The sequence below is a fragment of the Dipodomys spectabilis genome, unplaced genomic scaffold (assembly GCF_019054845.1).
Source record: "Dipodomys spectabilis isolate Male_0828 unplaced genomic scaffold, ASM1905484v1 ptg000043l, whole genome shotgun sequence".
Taxonomy (NCBI): domain Eukaryota; kingdom Metazoa; phylum Chordata; class Mammalia; order Rodentia; family Heteromyidae; genus Dipodomys; species Dipodomys spectabilis.
The window spans coordinates 2,295,667-2,317,172 of record NW_024870720.1 but is presented as its reverse complement, the minus strand read 5'-3'; the positions used below and the strand labels follow the sequence as shown (position 1 = coordinate 2,317,172).

At 34.2% G+C, this 21,506-nt stretch overlaps 1 protein-coding gene across 3 annotated transcripts in view; it reads right to left on the bottom strand.

Moving 5' to 3' along the window:
• The window catches only part of Pcdh7 (protocadherin 7), a 412,501-nt gene that overhangs the window by 183,566 nt on the left and 207,429 nt on the right, over positions 1 to 21,506 (bottom strand). Inside the window, exon 3 of one of the 3 annotated variants that reach the window (XM_042678337.1) lies at positions 11,765 to 11,860. The exons of the other annotated variants lie outside the window; for them this stretch is intronic. Within the exon in view, the coding sequence (XP_042534271.1) occupies positions 11,772 to 11,860 (89 nt within the window). The 3' untranslated portion in view covers positions 11,765 to 11,771. The remainder of the gene's footprint in view (positions 1 to 11,764; positions 11,861 to 21,506) is intronic. 3 annotated transcript variants of the gene reach the window in all.

Genomic DNA, 21,506 nt, shown 5'->3' with positions numbered 1-21,506 from the left:
TTGTGCCTACTACACTATGGAGATATCCTTGAATGGTTCCCTGTGTACAAATATCATTCTTTAGATATTGCCAGGAGCTCAGATACTCAGTGATCTTTTGAATTCAGTCTTCTTCACAGAGTTTGGAAAGATTTACTTACTTCCTGTCTGATTTTCCCTAAGCCTTAGAAATATTTTGGAAAAGAAGGGAAATGAGCTTGGTTTCACTTATTCTGTCTTCTTTTCTTGTGGACATTCTTAGATTTAGCAATTATCAAAATCTAAGATGCACAGTAATCATTCTTTACCTTTGGCTGTAAGAAAGCTCAGGAACACACAGCCATTTATTTGAAATAAAAATAGGAAAAAAAGAAAAGGAAAAGAAATACGAAATTACATTCTATACTTTTCATCTAGCACCGAGTACAAGTGAGGGAAGGGAATAATAGAGGAATTTTGCAGTCAGATGAACTATCAGGTGAAATTAATTATCACTGTTTTTGTAAAGTTATGCTATGTATCACAATGTTGAAAATATATTATTGGACTTACATAATCATGGAAAGCTGAGAAAACTTACTCATAATTTAGGGATCTGTACTAATGAGAGGAAGCATATATTTGAGAGCTTGTTCCGGAAAAACAACTTACCAAAGTTAGAGAGGAATATGAAAGCCTCAAAACATACACTTTGAGCTTCAAAACACATACTTCAACATATGGCGCGATATTTTATACTTGGAAGCTTTAGTTTTGATTGATTAGCTTTAGGCCACAATCCAGAAGGAGCTAGTGAGGGATCGGATCTATCATGCTTTTTTGATTGTTAGGAATAGTTAGTCTGGTTTCATGGAATGGTTTCCACAGTGTCTCAATGTCACTCTCTGTGTTTCTCATCCTGAGAGTAACTGTCATGAGTCCTATACTTCCCTCTCTTCTCCTGGCAGGTAAGCCCCTGAAAGACAAGGGATGAGAGTATCCTAGAGTACTAGAACACGTAAAAGAGTACTACTTGCTTTACGGGTTTCTGGACATCATGGTGGGAGCCTGGCTGAGATGTTGACATTTCCCCCGGAAGTACAAAATAACTGAAACAGGGACTAGGATAAATACTACTATAAAGTCATGGCTCTTACAGCAGGCTCGGAGGTAACAACATTCCACTAACACAGCAAGTAGACTTTTCCTTTTCTTTGCTGCTGTGTTAGGAACTGAAGTCAGGGCTAGGAAAGTGAGTCACACCATGTAAGCCACACTGCCAATTCTAGATGACTGCTTTCAACAGATTGGCTTTCTACTTCCATTAAAAACATACACAGATATATGGTTGTGTGCATGTACACATAAACACACAGGTAAATACATATGCAGGTTTTAAATAATTTTAAAGTTGACAATTTAAAGAGTGAACAACTGGGCTATCTAGTTTGAACAAGTTTCATTGATATGACATAGCAAGTAGATTATCTCCATAATGAATCCCTGGTTAACAGTACCAGAAATTTCCTCATAATTTTATGGTATTTCCTATCTATCATCTATTGAATCATGCACTTATTAAGCATTTTTTAACTATGAAAATCTTGTTAGCATCTTAATGGTCATCTACATAAAGGAATTAAACTGAATCTAGTTGTTTCCTAGAAGAGCCGGCTAAGGTGATTCATAAACTAATGTGTATTTTTGTGACAGGATTCACTTATTCCAGCTACCAATTGTAGAAAAGGCTCAGTAAATAAATGTGCTGATGGATAGAGAGAAGGAGGGATAAAGATTACCAGGGGTGGATAAAAATACTGCCATGTAGGGAAAGTAGTGAGTAAAGTAGATCAATTAGGTAGGCAGAAACACTTGACGGTTTTTGAGACAAAATTGGAGCCACCCTATGAAGACATTCTGTTAAGCTGATTGCTTATTCATATCTACAATAACAGAAGAAATGAGTTAGCTCTGTTTGCAGCAGGAAGATGGTGATGAAAATAACACGATGGTACTACATTGATAAAACAATAAATAAGTTTTATGCCTGTGAAGCCTATATTAACCGACAGTGTTCATATGTAGAAAACAATCACCAACATTACATATTCTGAATAAAAAGAGCAATGCCCCAGGAGGAAAAACAACTATTTTTGGTAAACATTTATATGTTCTGTTTCCTTTTTGTGCCAGTCCTGCGACTTGAACTTAGGGTCTGGGTGCTGGCCCTGAATTATTCTGCTCAATGTTATCAGGCAATTACATGAGCCACTGCACTACTTCCAGATTTTTAGTGGTCAAATGAAGTGTCCCATGAACATTCCTGCAGGCTGGCCGTTTTGAGCCATGAAAGTCAGATCTCAGCCTGCAGAGTAGCCAGAATTACAGGTGTAAGCCCAGGCAACCAGCCTGTTTATATGTTTCAGCTTAGTAAAGCTATGGCTAATTGTCAGAATTTTATGATATATTTTAGAAGATACTTTAAGTAATCTTAATAAGATATGATGAAACTAAAACACATTAATTTAATAAAGTAATATGAATAATGTAGTAGGTATTTCAATAAATGCTCCCAGAAAAGAAATACTACATGATTAAATTTATTTGGCAGAAGATTTGTCAAAAGAGAAAATAGTCCACTTAGAAGACCTATAAATCTACATTTTTCCTTTTCAATGTCTACGTGACCTTAATTAAGATTTTCTCTCCTCTTATGTCACAAATTTTAGCCATCTAGACTCTTTTTATGAGTGTGTGTCTCTTTTTATGTGGATTAAACTCAGGGTCTCATGCTGGGGCCTACCACTTGTACCATGTCTCCAGTTCAGCTTTTTGATGATTAATGGAGATATAATCTCTTAGCTTTGATCCCTGATTCTCCAAATTTCAGCCTGCTTAACAGCTAAGATTACAGATATGAGCTTTCAGTGTCCATCATAATCATCTAGACTTTTTAAAGAGTCAAGTTGAATATACGTAATTCTCTATTCAAAGAGAGAGTTAATAGGATTTGATACCTTTTTGAAAAATCTTAAAAATAAGCACTATTTGCCATACCTCAATCAGTAGAAATGTTTTTGTTTCATTTATGGTCCTACTGCTATTTTCCTATTTCATGTTCTATAAAATTCTGTAACCAATATGGTTGATTTGCCTCAATGATAGTTCAAAAAAAATCTTGGTACCAAAAAAATAAGATGCAATTGGAGAAAGATATTTAAGAAGAGGAGCTGTGGTAAGTAGCCTTGAGCAAAAAAGCTCAGGGACATAGTTCAGGCCCTGAATTCAAGCCCCATGACCAAAAAAAGAAAAAAGAAAAAGAAAGATATTTTAACTAATACTGAAGAATTAACAGTTTTCCCTCTAACTTTAACTCGGGTGTTTACAAACTTTTCCATTTAGGTACATTTGTAAATTATTTGTGGTTCAATAGTTTCTATACTTGTCTCATTCAATCTCTTTTTCCTGAAATAAATGATCACATGTGTACTAGACATTATTCCTGCAATGCTTAGCATAAGAGAGTATCATATCATTTTGTCCCCAGACCTTTTCCCTAAATTGGGTCTAAATGGTTGTCTAGAAGATGGTTCTATTAAGATGGCACTACCAAAGGTATGGCACTATAGTAATAGTAGGAAGTTGAGGGGAAAGGCTATATTTTATTTATTTGTAAATTGCTGACTTACTGGTGTGACTTCTTGGCATTCTAAACTGATCCCGGTCAATTCTCATTTTCTGATTTGTTTCCAAAAGCAATTCTTTCAACCCACTTATGGATTATTTTTTTTTAATTTGTATTGTATTCATTCCTAAGCATTCTCTACTTAGGTGTAGCACCTCTAGATTGCTGTGGAGAACTGCTCATTTTACAAGCCAGTAGTCAGTTTTATAAGTCAGTCAATCCATTCCCTTCCATCCTTCCATTTCACACCATCTCTGTCATGTCCATGTGAAATGTTGGGAGCCAATGTAGGCTGATGTCTACATGGGGTATTAGACTATTTATCAACATAAAACAGGTGGTAATTTGTCGAAAACATTTTCCTTTCCCAGAGTAATTCATTCTCTATGTCTGTATCCCTTTTCATTTAGGACTCTTGTTAAATGAAATGGAAGCTCCTGATTATTTATGAACATAGGAGAAACAAATAAATAACATCCACTTACTAAAAAAGATGAGATCTTTTGCATAGTGCAGTAAACCATTTAAGATAAAAGACAACTTTGATTTACAGTTTGTTTGAGTTTCATTATCATTAAGATAAATCCTGAAGTGTCATGTGCCTTAAAGTGATCCACAGATATGTGAACTGTGATTGAAGGTATTGGACTTGAAGAAGAAAACAACACTATTCTCACTTTATTTATGAATATAATAGTCATCTCACTTCAGGAAATACATTTTCATTTAACTACAGAAATGCCAAAGTAAACCTATAACCCTTAACAATATTTTGTCTGTTCCCATACTAATTAAGCAATGATCAGTTGCAGGTTTTTAGTTGTTCATTTCCTAAAAAGATACAACTCATCCAATAAGAAAACAAATTATAGTTGACACTTGGGCTTTATGAGAAGCAAAAAAATAGTTTAATTACTAATGGTACTACATATATCATTTATTGGCTTAGAGCATATGATTTTGAAACTTCGGTTATTTATAATAAATCCTTTCCTGAAAAATAAGCCAGACATTCATACAGCTAAAATGCTCTTTTTAGTACTCGTCAATTAAGGAAGAATTTCAAAACAAGCATTTTCATTATAAATCTTGCAAATAAGCTAGAACTGCAGGAAAAAAAGATAACATTCGTTAAACGAAAGTGGAATGGCTAAACTAAAACATCTTTGCAAAATGTTACTGGTTTTTCATATACTTAAATTGTACATTATTTCAAATACTTAAATTTTGAATCATCTAATTTTGCTTTGAGCATCAAACTACTAAAAACAAGATGATGCATTCCCTATTCCCTAAAAATGGTAGCAAATATTTGAAAATGTTTTTGAATTTTTACTTTAGTTTGTATTTTATGTTGTATTAAAATCAAATGGTTATGTATATTTGAAAAATATATTATTCTACCAAGAAAATTTCTGTTTTATTTTCTCCATGATTTTTCTTTTATAATTTTTCCTTAAATTTGTAATAATAGGATGTAATTTTTGTCTTTTCTAGCTACTATTTCAAAAATAGCAACTGTTTATTATATGAAGGGGCTTGATTTTTTCTGGTTAGGTGAGATAAATATTAAATTCTCTCAAAAAGACAAAATACCTTGTGGTATCCTTTAAGCAATTATTTCATTTGTAACCCATTTCACTGTTCATATTAAATTAACTTATTGTGTCAAAATATTATTAGAACTTTAAAACATGATGCCAAAATGATAAAAAAAAAATATGTTTTCCAAGGGATATTATGTGTTTCTAAAACCTATGTCTCAAATGAATAGTGGATGGGAGGCGAATGCAATCATAAAATATTGAAAGGGGTGATGGTGATCAAAGTATATAAACTGCTTTGTTAAATGGTAACTCCTTTGAACAAAGACTTGAAGATCATAAAAATAACCAAATAAACTATGTCTCATTACAGAGAATTCACCTACTTAATTTCTATTCTGTTCTTTACATCTATTCTTTACATCTTTAAGATTTTAGTAGGCATGGGTTTTTGTGCTATATAATATCTTGATAACTCTAATAAGTCAATCAATAGCCTAAAGAATTTGCTTTCATGGATGTGAGTTTGTTCAACTTGTGCATACATGTGCATACGTTTTGAAGAGAATATCTGTCCAATTGACTATATAAGACATGTATGACACACTTTCTTTTAGCGTGGAAAAAACTAATTAGCTAACTAAAAGTTAAATGCCCTTTTAGATACAGTAGCCTCAAGACTCTTCCTGCACATCTAATTTTTTTTCTGTGTGTGTTAAGTCTATCTCCATCTTTTCTTCCTAGAGAAATAACCTCTATCTGTCACAGTTTCAGCATGCATTTTTAGTCTGGAACATAATCACAATTTTCTAAGCACAAGTGTCACACAAAAAAATACAGTTAGATGAGTGGATTCTGGTTCCTTTTTTCCTTACTCATAGTAAAGCCAGAAACATCTGGACATTGCCCTCTAACCCCAGAGAACCCAGCAGAGCGTTCAGTAAAGAAAGGGCTAGGTAAAATTTACTTTTCCATTGATTTCCACAATAAAATTGGAACTTACATATCTTGGAAGAAGATGTGTTATAGCTCTAGGCCAAAAGTTACTATGAAAACCCTTATAAGTAAAGACATGCAATATACAAGGGCTTTGGGAAAACAAATCCAGAAATAAGAAAAAAGATCATACAGTATGGTGTTTTATTGAAAATAATCTTTAAGAAGTCCAAATATCTTTATAAAACCTTTATACTCTCAACCGCATTTTTTATTATTATTAGTAGTAGTATGCATATGCACCTGAGTAAAAGGATGTATCATTTTTCTATACTCAACAAAGCTCACAAAGACTTAAAATCCTGAGCAATGTGTGCTACTGATATCTAAGGGCATATTGCAATCAGCTAATATGCTTGCTTTAGCAATTTGCTTTATAGTCAGATGTTCTACATGATTGATGTGTGTTATTCTGAGTAAAGGGGATAGAAAATGTAAATAATGATAGTTCAGACTGGTTATTGCTTATGAATAGAAACCTTTGGTAACTTACTGTGTTTTATTTGTAATAGACTCAGAAGGCAATACATTCTGGTGTCCAGAGCACACAATAATAGTGGTAAGTACACATGATACAAGTTTTGCTTTTCACCTTTAGTACATTTTTCCTGGTTTCATGTTTCAAGAACTTGTTTGCAGATTACTAAGAACACTTTAATGCAAAATTCTATAGATATACTGATCTGCATACCTGCATGTCCCTTCTACACCCATCCCCCACCCTCACACCCAGGAACACAGTAGGCTGTGCTACCTAGAGAATTCCTGTTTCCTCTAGTCAAATTGTTTACTCTTCTATTTTATCGTAATGACACAAAACAAGTAGTGCTTTCAAAGATGCAGAAGAAAATGTAATCCCACCACGACCTGAGTGTTTCAGCAAGCTACTACCATGAATCTGGTTGCTCCGGATTAGGATTTAGGAAATATGGTCACACCTCTTGCTAATTGAATGTCCTTGGAAAATTCCTTTTACTCCTAAAACTATATTTCAGAAGAAGAAAAATTTTAGAGTAGCACATTTTAATTTAGGTGGAATATTTGCCCCTATGTATTACTATGGACATTTGATTAGTAGGAATGACAAAAATTAAGTTGAATTTCTTATCTTCCTCTGGATTGAAATATTCCACTATCTAAATGGCCATTGTTTCCTCAATCAGACTTTCTAAAGACCATCAAACATGTACAATGGAAAGGTATTTTATGTAAAAGATGAATGGAAACACTCTATATGATATATTTTTTTCTATTTTATTTTTTTAATCGCAGGTCAAAATTATCATCATGGAGATTTTCTTTTTTCCCCTCCAATAGTACAAGAGTTTGAACTCAGGGCCTTGGGTTTGCTAGGAAAGTGACCTATCACTTAATACCATTTTGCTGCTATTGTTTGATTTACTTTTAGATATGGTCTCTAATTTTTGCTCTAAGATTTTGTTCCAATATTTGCTCCTCTCTATCTAGGATTCTGTGGGTGTATTTTACCACCGTGGTTTGTTGATTGAAACACAGTATTGTTAACATTTTGTCCAGGCTGGTCTCAAATTAAAGTCTCCCAGATCTCCATCTCTCAAGGAGCTAGGATTACAAATATAAAATACTACAGAAAATTTGTCAAGTCTTTGACATAACAGGCAGTTGATCAGTTAACCACAGTACTCCATGCCATTGACTGAACACATCTCTGAATATGTCTCAAGAAATAGATCCAGGAAGAAAAAGTAACTCATTCTCCCTAAAGACTATACCCGAGCTTAGCTCAACTTCCCCATTTCACAAAGAGGAAACCATGCCTGAAAGGAAAAATTATAGCAAAGCTAGGACAAAGTGTCGCTGTCTGAAATTCTACATCTTCGCATATTCTAGAGAACTTAGGAATTACATTACAAATGGACTAGTCCAAATGAATCAAGCTTGTAAAATGAGAGTGAGATCTTGAGTGATTAAGTCATTGATCCATATCTCTTGCTTATTGCTCTGTTCTTTATATAATACCGGGTGACAGATATTAAAGTAGGCTTATTGCACATGGCTTACACCTTGAATAACAGTGACAGACAAAACAGATATAGGTTCTTTGTTGTTTAATAATATTGCCTAAGAATCTGATATATAAGCAAATACCTAAATGGTGTTACTTTGGGAACTGAATGTCAAAAATGCAGACAGGGAAATGTGTATATTTGTGCAACTTAGAAAGCAACATTTGGTATCACAGGGAAAAAAAAGAATTTATGTAGGCACTGGAGCTTTTGAGAATATAAAGTTGAGTGCTATAATTACCATATGGAAGAGCTTCATTAAGATTATATAGGTTCATAATATATAAAGCACATCTGAAAATGGAAATCTTGGTGAGGGTCAGGAAAAGGCATGTGGCAGAAAAAGTGTCCTCTGCCAGCCAATTAATTAAATTTCACAGTTCTGGAAAAGGCCATATATTCCGTGTAGGCTCTCCTCTGCAAACTAGATGTGAAGGGCTTGTGAGGGTGTGCTGTAATCTAGTCATAAATAGAACTCACCCAGGGACACTGACAGCAATTTGGCATTAAGTAAGAGTTCACATCAGTGAAGAATTTACTTTGCAGTAGCTTTTATTCAGGAAAACTCAGCTCTGTCTTCATGATTTACGCATCTTTCAAAATTATTTTTCTCTATTTTGACCTCATATAACATATTCTTAACATGTGAGCTCAGGATTATTAATCAACTAGGTCAATAATTTGCACAAAAATTATTTCATTAATATTTTAAGATCAAATTTTCTAGAAAAAAAAGAATGCGTTTCTAATGGGAAAGATTAATTTTGATAAAGTACATGATAAAGAATTTGATAAAATATTCTATAAAATTATTTTTGTACACTTTCATTTATTTCTTTTAAATGACATTCTATTTAAAGACAATTTTTATCTATAATTTCAGTCTAGAAATTTAGTCCATTTTAAGACGAATCCTCTTTTTTTCCCCTCTGAAATGGATTTGCTGAGCTCTTCAAACTGACAAAATGGAGTATAAACTATGAAAACATCTTGAATTCCTGTGCTATGAAAACATTTTTAAAGAAGAAAATGAGAATAAGCAGAATGCTAAAATGACTTGCAACCAAGTAAAAGAAAAATTAGGGTGACCTGACTGCTAACTAAGAAAGTATATACAAATATACATCTAGACATGATGGCATAGTGTCTGGAATCATTTCCTTTTAAAAAAGAAAGAGAAATTATTCTGTGTCTTCCTAAGGACAAAACACAGAATAAATGGATTCAAGATACAAGGAAGTAGATTTTTAGCTTAATAAAAAATAAAAGCTTTAAAGTTAAAAGTGTCTCAAAATAGAATGTATTACCTCTTAAGTTTTGTATGGCTGAAATTATTCAAGCAGAGACAAGTAAATCTTATAAACTGTGCTGAATGACGCATGCACAATCTAGGACCAGACTAGTTGACCATTAATCTCTCTACCCACTCTTAAAATACGATGACTAACTCAGGAAACACTTCTCCTTTGTTCCAGGCACTCCACATAAAGAAGAACAAATACAAATTTAGTCACAGAACTATTAGATTAATTCATTGAACAGCTGTTTTGGAAGGGAGCATGTTGGGGTGCCATATTTTGACATGCACCATAAGTTTTCTTCAACCACTATTTCAATGGTATTCTCCTAGCACATCTTTGCTGTTTCCATATAATGTGTCTACATACAGTGTGGAAATTGAAAAAATATCTTTGATGGTTCAGAAACGCATGCAAACCCAAGTGATCTTCTTTGTTAATGTGCACAAACATGCCCCAAGTAGGCTACAGTTTTAAAAAATGCCATACCCAGAAAAACAAAGGATGCATATTTTCTCTCATAAGTACAAGTTAGGTCTAAATTATAAAAAAGGTAAACATACACGGGGCCATATGCATATATACAAAAAACACATTAACTAAAGTATTTTATATGCAGGGGATGATTTCCAGTGGTTGAATTCCTTCCTACAACTAACCTCCAGTCTATTAAAATAAATAATGGGAAACAAGGGCTTGAGGTGTGGTGGGAAAGAGTGAGGGCAAGGTGTAGGCAAAAATAGACAGGAAGGGTAGAAGAACGCAGTCCTCACATTATCTACAATGCAGATATAATTTATATATAAACTTATAGATTTATGTATTTACATAGTTATGTGTGTGTGCATGCACAGGCATGTGAAATGGAAGTGTGAAAATTATGGGTATGTTGTGGGGATGTGTGGGTTGGAAAAGATTGGAAAGTGATGATAAAAGAGGTGACACTGACCAAGATACATTGTACACCTTAACTGAACTGAAACCATTTGTACAACTACTTAAAAATAATAACATTGGGCTCAGTGGTAGAGTGCTTGCCTTGCATGCAGGAGGCCCTGGGTTTGATTCTTCAGCACCACATAAGCAGAAAAAGCCGGAAGTGGCACTATGGCTCAAGTGGTAGAGCACTAGTCTTGAGCTGAAGAGCTGAGGGCTAGTGGCCAGGCCCAGAGTTTAGGCCCCAGGACCAACAAAAATAAACAAACAAACAAATAATAAAATTTTGAAAAGGAGAATAAAAGCAAAGAAGAACAATATGCCACAAATAAAACTATCATTCATTTGTATAACCTATACACAGAACCACTCTTTTCTAAGACATCTACCCACAGTCTTCATATCCCAAAGGAGCCTTGTCATCTGTGTCTCAAAGAACCTGATACAGTCACAGTGATGCCAGGCAGCAGTGAGAAGAACTTCAGAACAAGCCCCTGCAGTGTCTGGGAGGATCGGTTCTACCAGACACAAAGGAAATGAAGGAGGACAGCATTCCTCCAGGATGACTGTTTATGCTGTGTCAGTTATGACTCTGTGAGAGTCTGGGCCCTGAGGGTTCAGCTACTTTTAAAATATATCATCTTTATACTAATAATATCATTGGACACAGGTAATCCTTTCCATCACCCTTAACTGTCACCGCTTGAGATTTTTAAAAAAAAAAGGTTTTCAGCAAGTAATTAGCATGCATTCAGCCTTCACATCTAAATGACTTGTTTCGAGGGGCATGTAGGTTTATTTCAACTGCCTTTACACCTAGTTTTTCTACCACCACATGAGTGAGTGTTGTAATCGATGTGCATATAAACTTTGTGCAGTGCTTTTTTTGAAAAGCGAACATTGCGATCATTGAATTTCGAAATAAAATTCTATTCCGTGCCGATCAAAGGTACGCTGTACACGTGTTCGTAGAAGTTCAAAAGTAGCATATTGGTACCTACAATTTCCATTTCTTTCCTATATAACTTGTTGAGTACGACACTTTTTTTTGAGAATTATATCACTAATTCTTCCGCAATCTGGGTTAAAGGGGGGGAAAAGAAAGAAATATTTACAGCTATCCAGGGAACTGTAAAATACATGGCTTTCTGAAATTGTACAGATAAACTCAGATAGACTAATTCTTCCATCCTGGTGGACTCTGTGTAATGGAAAAGTGTATCTTCTAAATGTGGAAGAGACGACTCTGAGTACAGAACTCAGGGGAGGGGCAGCTGCACAGCTTCATGAGAACCATCATACCTGGTCATTAATGGAGAGGCCTTAACAGCACTCTTCTTCCATGCGTCTTGCCATGAGGAAAGGGGAGGAGGGGAAAGGTGGTGATGGCAGCAACACCTGGGGAAGGGAGATGGGGAAATACGTGAAGGGAAAATCAGCAGCCCCCTAGACCGTGGCGTCCATCCACAGACCTTGCCAAATAAACAATCTCCAAACGTTCTAAGGTAAGCTTGTTTTCATTCTTGGTTTAAAAAAAAAAAAAAAAGAAATACAGACAATTGTCAAGATAAATAAACTAAGTATCTTGAAAGTTGTTGTTTTTTAAAAGATAGTCTAACAACTACAGTTCTCTCAGTCAAGAGACACAATGAGCTGCTACATATAGTTAGCTTCTGTCTCCTCCACACTATCTAATTAAACAGGGTTGCTGAAGGCAGGACAGACATACCTGGGCAATTATTTTTAACAATAGATTTTTTAAAAATCAAACAGACCTAATAACAAATAGAAAGTCATTCTCTTCCCAATGCACAATGGTATATGATTTCTTTTTCATCCTGCTTTAATTTGTATAAATCTGGTTTACAACACCTCTTCCTTTTCATGTTCTCCTAAGGATATTCAGTTTTTAATATCAGAACAATTTCAAATTGTAAACTTAATCAAAAGCAAATTAAACTAAATAGAATCCCTATATATTGCAGGAGGTCAAACTAATAAAAGTTGTAAAAATGTTCATGTGTCTTGTAATATGGTTTAATCTAAAGTTTATGTAACTATTAAAAAGTAAATAGAATTATATGGAAGGAAATAAAATGAAAATGTTTAATAAGGAGCTGATAATAGTAAGCTACTTGAATTTTTACATCATGAACTGTTTTAATAATATGAAGAAAGGAGATAAGCAAACACGGCTGCAAGTTTCCTCCTTAATATTTGACTGTTTAAAAGTCTTTATATTTATATTTAAATCTAACCTGTAGACATAATGTGTTTTATTTTAAATTATTTATTTAAAGAAGGTTTACACCAAGTAGAGATAAACTTCCAAAATCAGGAGTACATTTTGTCAAGAAAGGCAGAGTTATATAAAAAATGAAAATAATAAGACAATTAATCTCCCTTTGAGAAGCGGGGGAGGAAGCTGGCTCCTCACACAAATGTGTTTCCTAGTGTATTAGTAATGGTACAACTGAGACATTGTTGAATATTTCTGTAAATATTGGAGTTTCCATGAATGCATGTTTGCATTCTTGTTTCAGAATGGGATTTGAATCTTTAATCCCAATGTTTAGGGAAGCAATTTTCACAAAGATCTTTTGAGTTTTCAACATAGTAATCCTTTCAGATTTGCCTTTATCCTGTTTAAAGTATTTCAAAATTCTCCTGCTTCTCAAGTACTGTTTCTTGACATGTTGCTAGCTATTAGCCATTCTTTCTATTTAAAATGACCCACATGATGCTTAGGCTGTCCTATTAGTCAGCCCTTGAGTTGAGAAATCTGGAAATTCATTCATTATGATAAGAGATTAACATCAAAGAATTCTGTAGCAACATGTACTGTGTAGATCCGATAAGTTCAAAGAAATTACTACATGTTTCAACTTAATTTTTGTCTGATATGATTGAACATGTTCTTTCTGTGGAGCTTTGCTTTGGTTCTTCTACGTTTTATTACTTTGTATTTAGCTTAAATATAGTTAGTGGACATTATTAGAGCATTTCAGAGCTTGGATCTCCCTCTAAAATTAAAACTCACATGCTCCTGTAATGACAAAATTTTAACACATTAAACCTAATTACTCATCCATTTAAGTATTCCTGAATGACTTGACTATTTTGGTCTTTGGAAGAATCATATGTGGGAATCTTGCATGCCAAAATATTAATAGAAACCACATGCTCTGAACTTGTGGCCAGATACGTGTATCTAGCATGCTAAAACTCAGAGCTCTTTCCGATTTGGGGAAGGAGATGTATATTGATATTTAGTATATTTGTCTCTTACATACAGTAAAGTTTTTCTTTGATCTTAGAAGGAATGATATTGTATAATATGCACATATATACTTACAAATTAGCAACTGCATTGTAAGAAATACAAAATAAGTAATACCTCATAAAACACTGAAATATCAATACATACACAGAAAATACAGAAGAATAAAGATAATATAATTCACGTTATAATAAATGATATAAACTGAGTCTATAAATGGCTGAAACAATGTTAAAAAACCCAAACTAAGCCAAATTCTTTTTTAAAAAATCAGGAATTGATCAAGTGGAGGATAAAACTTGAGACAATGAGATAAATAAAAATGATATATTAGGATAGCAAAAGAATCCCACTCATTCATTAGGTTTTGCTGCTGGGAATTTGCTTATCAAAAATGATTATCAGCTAGATTTTCAATTAATAATAATAAAAATGGGGAAATGGACAACATCACACATTAAAAAAGGTAGAAAAACAGTTTGTTAATATTAAATGTAATTCAAAATAAAGAATTTTTAATGCGCTTATTATCCCAAAAGGGCATGAATTCTCAAAAACATAAACAATAGTGTGGAAAATGGTGTTAGGAAGCCCATTATAAACTCTAATCCTTCTATGTTTCATTTTGGAAAGAGGGATAATCATGGCAGTATACCTGATCTTAATATACTGATACGGGCTTTTGTGTGATTTCACAAAATAACTACAGAGAACATGTTAAACTTTCAGGGCAAAGCAAAATAAGATACTGATAAACTCAAGGACTGGAAAACAACAAACACGAAGCACTGTAGCAATTGGAGTTACACGCAAAAGGATGAAGAGAGTAACTTTATTAACTGCATAGAATATTAAGCTTCTTAAAAGCTAGAGAAAATATAAATTAACAAGAGCATCACACACACTCACACACACACACACACACACACACACACACACACGATGGAAGAGAGAAGTTTTTGGTCAAGGAAGGTGGTACATGGTGAGAGGTTGGTGGCTAAGTTACCAAGAGCATGATCTTGAGTCAGAGAAGAACATAGCCTGGACCTGTCTCAGCTCACACTAAACATGATATTTCAGAGAGATTACCTAGGTATTAGGAATGCTTTTCTCTCCTTAATTTTCTCAAACCATTGCCCAAGCCTGATGTGTCTATGTGTATAAGTCTTTGAGAACTGTATTGCTTTTCTGATCCTATTAGTGAGGCCTACATGGACAGTAAACATTCTCTATCAGTTGAAACCAAGATATTTTAATTCTAAGTCTCAAATTTTCCTGATGTTATATTATAGAATGAAGAGTCTGGATGGCATATTCTTCTTGAAAGCCATGCTTCAGGAAATGAGATATTTCAGAGTCTCTTCCTCCTTGGAAGTGGTGGCTGAGTAAGTATTTAAAAGCATTTTTTAATCACCACAATGTTCCAGGCAGGGTTAGCCTGTGAAGAGGCTGACTTGATTTGTAGTAAGTTAGGGCTAAAGATATGTTTGGGGAGCTGAATCTGAAAACCTCTATCAGCAAAGGCATGTTCTTGGGGGACTCAATAAATTGTTCTACCACACTCATAGTGTGGCCTGGTTTGGTTTGTTAGAGGGACAGCATTAAATATTATAAAACATACAATCAAATTAAAACTCATCAAAAGCTTTTGAATAATAGGGGGCCATGGGACTGAAAAAAAGCGCAAGGTGAAGTAGCTGGAGTTATCATACTGTATATGAATGTGTGAAATATCATGGCAGGACCACTTTGAACAATAGCTTTGAATGAATATAAAATAGATCCTATATAAGTGGGTACAGGGTAGTGAGATGGAAGTCGAACAGAGAATGAGGAGGAGAGTGAATATGCGCCAATTATTTTCTGTATGGTGTGTGAAAATGGAACAACAAAGCTTGCTGAGAATGTCTGGAGAATGAAGCAGGAGAGTTAAGTGATAAGTACTGTGATCAAGGTACATTCTATGCACATATAGATAAAACAAAATGAAAACGAAAACCCTGCATCTTGTATATACCTTTTTCTAATTTGGGGAGGGGAAGGGAAATCACAAAATACTGAAACAAGGATCAGGTTGACCCATTGTAACAATGAAATGTACAAGACAGTATGTTGGAAACAAACTTTACTACTTGGGGGGTAAGGGGGAAGTTGGAGAGGTGGGGGAGGGAAAAGATGGTAGGGGAAAACAAAGGAGGAGGTAACAATGCTTGATAGGAAATGTATTCATTAGCTTACTCATGTAACTGTAACCCCTCTGTACACTATTTTTACAATAAAAAAACCCTACAACTAATTGATGCGTTAAAAAAATATCCATTTTGAATTGCTGCTGGTGCAAGGTAATAGGGAGCAAGTTTTCTGTATGTAGATGTCCATTTTTTCAATACCTTTGTTGAAGAGGCTGTCTTTCTTCCAGCCTATGTTTTTGGTGCCCTTATTGAACATTAGATGGCTGTAAGTCTGTGGGTTTATGTCTTGGTCCTCAAATCTATTCCTTGGTTCTCAGGCCTGTTTTTGTTCCAGTACTAAGTTCTTTTCATTACTCCATCTCTGTAACAGAGTTTGAAGTTACAACTGTGAAATCTCCAGCACTACTTTTTCTGCTAAGGACTGCCAGTGCCTTTCTGGTTCCATATGAATTTGGGGGTTGTTATCACTATCTTGTTGAAAAATGACATTCGGATCTTATTGAATATTGCATTGAATTTGTAGATTGCTTTGGACAGTATTGTTATTTTTATTATATTAATTCTGCCAGTCCAGAAACACAGAAAGTCTTTCACTTCCTTCTGTCTTCTGCTATTTCCTTCTTTCAGTTTTCTCTGTAGAGGTCCTTCATATACTTGGTTAAGTTCATTCCTATCTATCAAAGACCTCAGTGTAAGGACTGAAACCACAAGACTATTTACAGAAAAGAGTGAGAGAAACATTAGGACATTAGGAAATTAGGACAGTGAAATCTTTCTAAGATCCAGAACCATAGCAAATAAACGTGCGACTTGATAAATGGGACTGCATCACACTCAAAAGTTTCTGCATGGCAAAAGACATAGCCGACAAGCTAAAAAGAGAGCAGACAGGATGGGAGAAGATTTTTTTTCCAGCTACTCAGCAGCTCTAATATCCAGAATATATGGAGAACTTTAAAAAATAAAGCCTCAGAAAACCAACTATTTGATTAAAAATGGGCTAATAAGTTAACAAAAAAGAAGCAAAACTGGCCAAAAGACTATGGAGCAATGTTCAAAATTTCTGGGGATAAAGGAAATGCAAATCAAAACAACACTGAGATTCCATCTCAGTCCAGCTAGCGTGGCTACCATCATGAAAATAAACAACAAAGAACTGGTCAAAGGGAACTGTAATACACTGTTGATGGGAATGTAAGCTTATTTAGCCACTCTGGAAAGCAGTGTGGAGTTTCCTCAAAAAATAAATAAATGAAAATAAATAAATAAGCACAGAACTACTGTAGAATCCAGCAATTACACTCCTGGCTATTTTCCAAAATATTACAAACCAAGATACAGTAAAGCTACCAGCACAATCATGTTTATTACAGCAGTATTCAACATAGCTATGGTATGGAATCAGCCTAGATGCCCCTCAGTGGAAAAATGGATCAAGAAAATATGATACACACACACACACACACACACACACACACACACAATGGAATTTTACTCATTCACTAGAAAGAACCATATTATACTATTTGTGAAAAAGTGGAAAGACATGGAAAAAATTCTGCTAAGTGACTAAATCAGATCTAGAGAGACAAAAGATGTATGTTTTCCCTTATATGTGGAAGTAAGATTTAGCTTATAAACTTACAAGTAAATAACTCAAGCATTATGCAAGTGTATACAAATGTATAAACTGGAATGTGCTAGATTCCAGGGAGAACTCAAGTAGTGTAACTCCTTAGAAAGGCAACATTCAACAAAATAAGCACCAGTAAGCTGGTGCTTGAAAGGAGTTGGTAGAGGAGGAATGACTGAGAATGTGAACAGTGTGACATTGATCACGTTGCATTGTATTCATAACTACTTTGTTAAATGGCAACTTCTTCGTACAAATACTTAAAGATACTCTTAAAAATGGCCTAAAATGGAGGAAAAAAATTTTAAATAAGACTACGGAATAAAATAAATTTTTGGATACAAGTTACACATTTATAATCACATAAAACTTAGATCAACATGAGACCACATGAAAATAAAGAAATTAAAAATACATATAAGAAAGTATAATTTTCTCAGATCAATGCGAAATTTAAGGGAGTTGAGATAAAAATTGATCATTAATAATATATCCAGTTTGTTATTGTGATTTTGGTATTCCTAGTATCCTGCATTTTATTTGTACTTGTGAGATATGAAGACACAGATTGCAAAGCTTAATGGCAATAAACTATATAAAAGCTCCCAACATGACTGTAAAAGGAAGAAATTAGAGAGTAGTATAACAACATGTAAATATAAAGCTTAGCCACTAGAACATATATGTGTGGCATAAATATGAGGGAAGAAGAGGTACAACTATATGAAAATTTGAAGCATGAGGTATGATTTAATGTTAGAATTTAGTGCTTAAATGTTCTTAAATCTAGAGAAAATTATCTAACATTTCTCTTTCGTTAACTTAAGATGTTCATAAATTTTATATAATATTATACATGCCTTACTAAAAAATCAATTTTTGTAATGACAATTGGAATGCAGCCATACACAAATCTGGGGTTGATACTATTAATTTTTCCTAGGTGTTAATTTTATTAAAATTTCAAGCCATAGTTTCATTAATAACATTGTGTAAAGCTTCTAGGAAGTGATATTTCATTTGATTTATTTCAAATTTAAAATGTTTTATCAGTATGCTTTGAAAAAAATGTTACTGTGTATAGACAAACTAGCATGTCCTACTCTATTTTATAAAAGACAAAAAATTTTAAAAACTTTCCAAGTATCTGGTTATTCATTGATTACTGAGTCATGTTTGCTTATGATTTTTATTTTAATGTATGATCCTACTCAACTGTTATAATTAATATTTTACATTTATTTTTGTTACTTTATTTAAAGAAGATGTTTTAATATGAGTCTTGCTCATTTTCTTCTTGACTTACAATTATGTTACAGCACACATACAATATAAAGCATTTGGTGAATCTTCACCAAAACAAATGTCTCAGCCAATAAAGATTTTTTTATTATCTATTTCTTAATTTATACTTTGTCTTTGAGGGAATGCTTGATTTTGTGAGGTATTGCTTTTCCAGAGGTACTCAAATATTTGGCTTTCACAATTTCTTTGTAGTTGAGAAACTACACCAACTACCTTTTACCTATGTGGAGTACATGTATGTATATTCATCATGTTCTGAATTAAGACCCTTAAAAAAAGAATAGTTATAAGTATGTTTGGGAATAGTACTTAATTCTTTACATGCTGTGATAAATATTTTCATTAAAAATTTCCATAGTTTTAAAAGAGAGACAAATGGCATGCCCTTGCAAGAGGTAGTGGACAACTCTATTTTTGTTCTTTCTGTTTTAATTGTATTTTATTGTAAAGATGCTGTACAGAGGGGTTACAGTTACGTGCATAAGATAATATCAAACATTGTGACCCCCTCCTTTGTTGTTTTCCTACTATCCCTTCCCTCCCCCTTTCCCCCTCTTCTCCCCCACCTCACGTCTCAGGATCAGTCAAAAAAAAAATGAAAAATAAGAACCGCGAGTTAAGAAGATAAGGTGAAGGCGTTTAAGGGCTGTTCCAATAAAGATGGGAATGTCAAGAGCAGCATGTCATGTAAAAGAATTTGGGCTTTGTTTTTCTTTGACAAATTGTAGTCATACCTGATCCCAGTCACTCAATGACTGTGTCACATGAAGTAAGTTAACTAAGCTCTGTGAGCCCAGCTGTAAAATCATGAAACTTATATGTCAGCAATGAAGTAGGGAGGATTTAGTGAAGTGAAATATGTATGTTCACATGTGCCTAGAAATTATCTACCATAACACAAACCAAGCTCACCGCTTTGTAACCTCTTGTATCTACCCTTGCCAATATGAATAGCAAACGTTATAACATAGCTAAAAAAGAAAGTGCTTTTTTACTTTTTTTTATCCTTAAGCAGTTGTACAAAGGAGTTCAATGCAACATGTCAGTTGCGAGTACATCGCATTACGATCATTGCCACCACTTTCATCAGATAGAGTGTTTTCAAGCTCCACCTGATGCGCAGCTCTCATAAGAGCTCATAATAAACAATACTTGAGAAGTTGTAACTCTAATTTCTCTTCTCTAGTATAAGTATATGCACAGGGAACGGGTACAGAGTATCCAGGTTATGACATTAATTAATTACCTTTATTGTGATGATATTTTAAACTCTAAGATAGCATGACCTTTGACTTCCTTCAAGCTTTATTTAGAAGTGTCATACTGGTTTTTTTTGCTTTGTTTTGTTTTGTTTTTTGTTTTTTCTGGTTGTGGGTCTCGAATTCTGGGCCTGGGTGCTGTCATCTTCCCCCATTCGGCCTCCACCCCCAACCCGGTTCAGCTCAAGGCGAGCGCTCTACCACTTGAGCCACTTCCTGTTTTCTGGTGGTTTATTGGAGATAAGAGTCTCATGGACTTACCTGCCTGGGCTGGCTTTGAACCGAGATCCTCAGATCTCAGCCTCCTGAGTAGCTCGGATTAGTGAGCCACCAATGGCCGGCCATACAACTTTTTTGTAAGCTCTCCTCATAATATCAACTAACATTCTAACCTGCCCAAGTCAGCCAACAGCTATCAATCCTAAATCAGTTTAGACAGGTAAATGCAGTTGCCACTCACCAAGTGGGGAAATATTCTTTTGTCAAAAATTCTCCAGTCTTAAATAAGATGAACAGAAGCTATACAAAGCCATTTTGAGTTTACCCAAATGAGAAGGAAAACGAAACGGATGATTTCCTTTGTAAAGTAGAAATAACGCTGCTTTGCACTGCTATTTTTAATTTGAAAACCTCAAGGAATGATTATTCATGGATATAAAGAAAGGGAGGGAAGTTAAACAGTCTGTTCACCCTCTCCTTCACTAGAAATAGTTCGCATGTTGCTCTTAGTTAATGTATTATAATTTATTTTTAAAATACAAGTTGTTCTCTGGCTATGAAGCATCTCAGACACTTACTGAAATATTTTTTAAAAAAATATTTTCTCCTTTTCTTACATATAATCAAATAGATAAGCATTATGCTGTAAATTGGAACTCAGTTAATGCATGGAATATCATTTCAATGCTGCCACTTAAAATCCATGAGCTAAAATGCCGACTTTGGGCAATGATCTTCAACAAAGCATATAGCTCATTTCATTATGTATGGATGTATTCATAATGTTTTATTTCAAGACTATAAAATATGGTATGCTCTTGAGAAACCTGACAGATGATAAAACTCCATCAGGGTGGCCTAGGCACACATGTTTTCCTTTTTCGGCATAACTGCTGCTTTTCTTTTTTGCCAATCAGCTGTCTGAACTGGTGCTGATCATCAAATATAATAAACAGCATATGGACCTACTAAAGTCTGTGTAAGACCTGTTTTTCCCTTACCCCTCCTCCTACATGCTCTTTTATACTTAAGTTAAATAAAAATGTTTTCCTGGATGGAGAAAAAACTTGAAAATAAGCCATATGCCCCATAGATTCCACTGTGAACACAATAGCTCAGTATATTTCAAGAAGACTGAATAAAAAAATTAAATTTT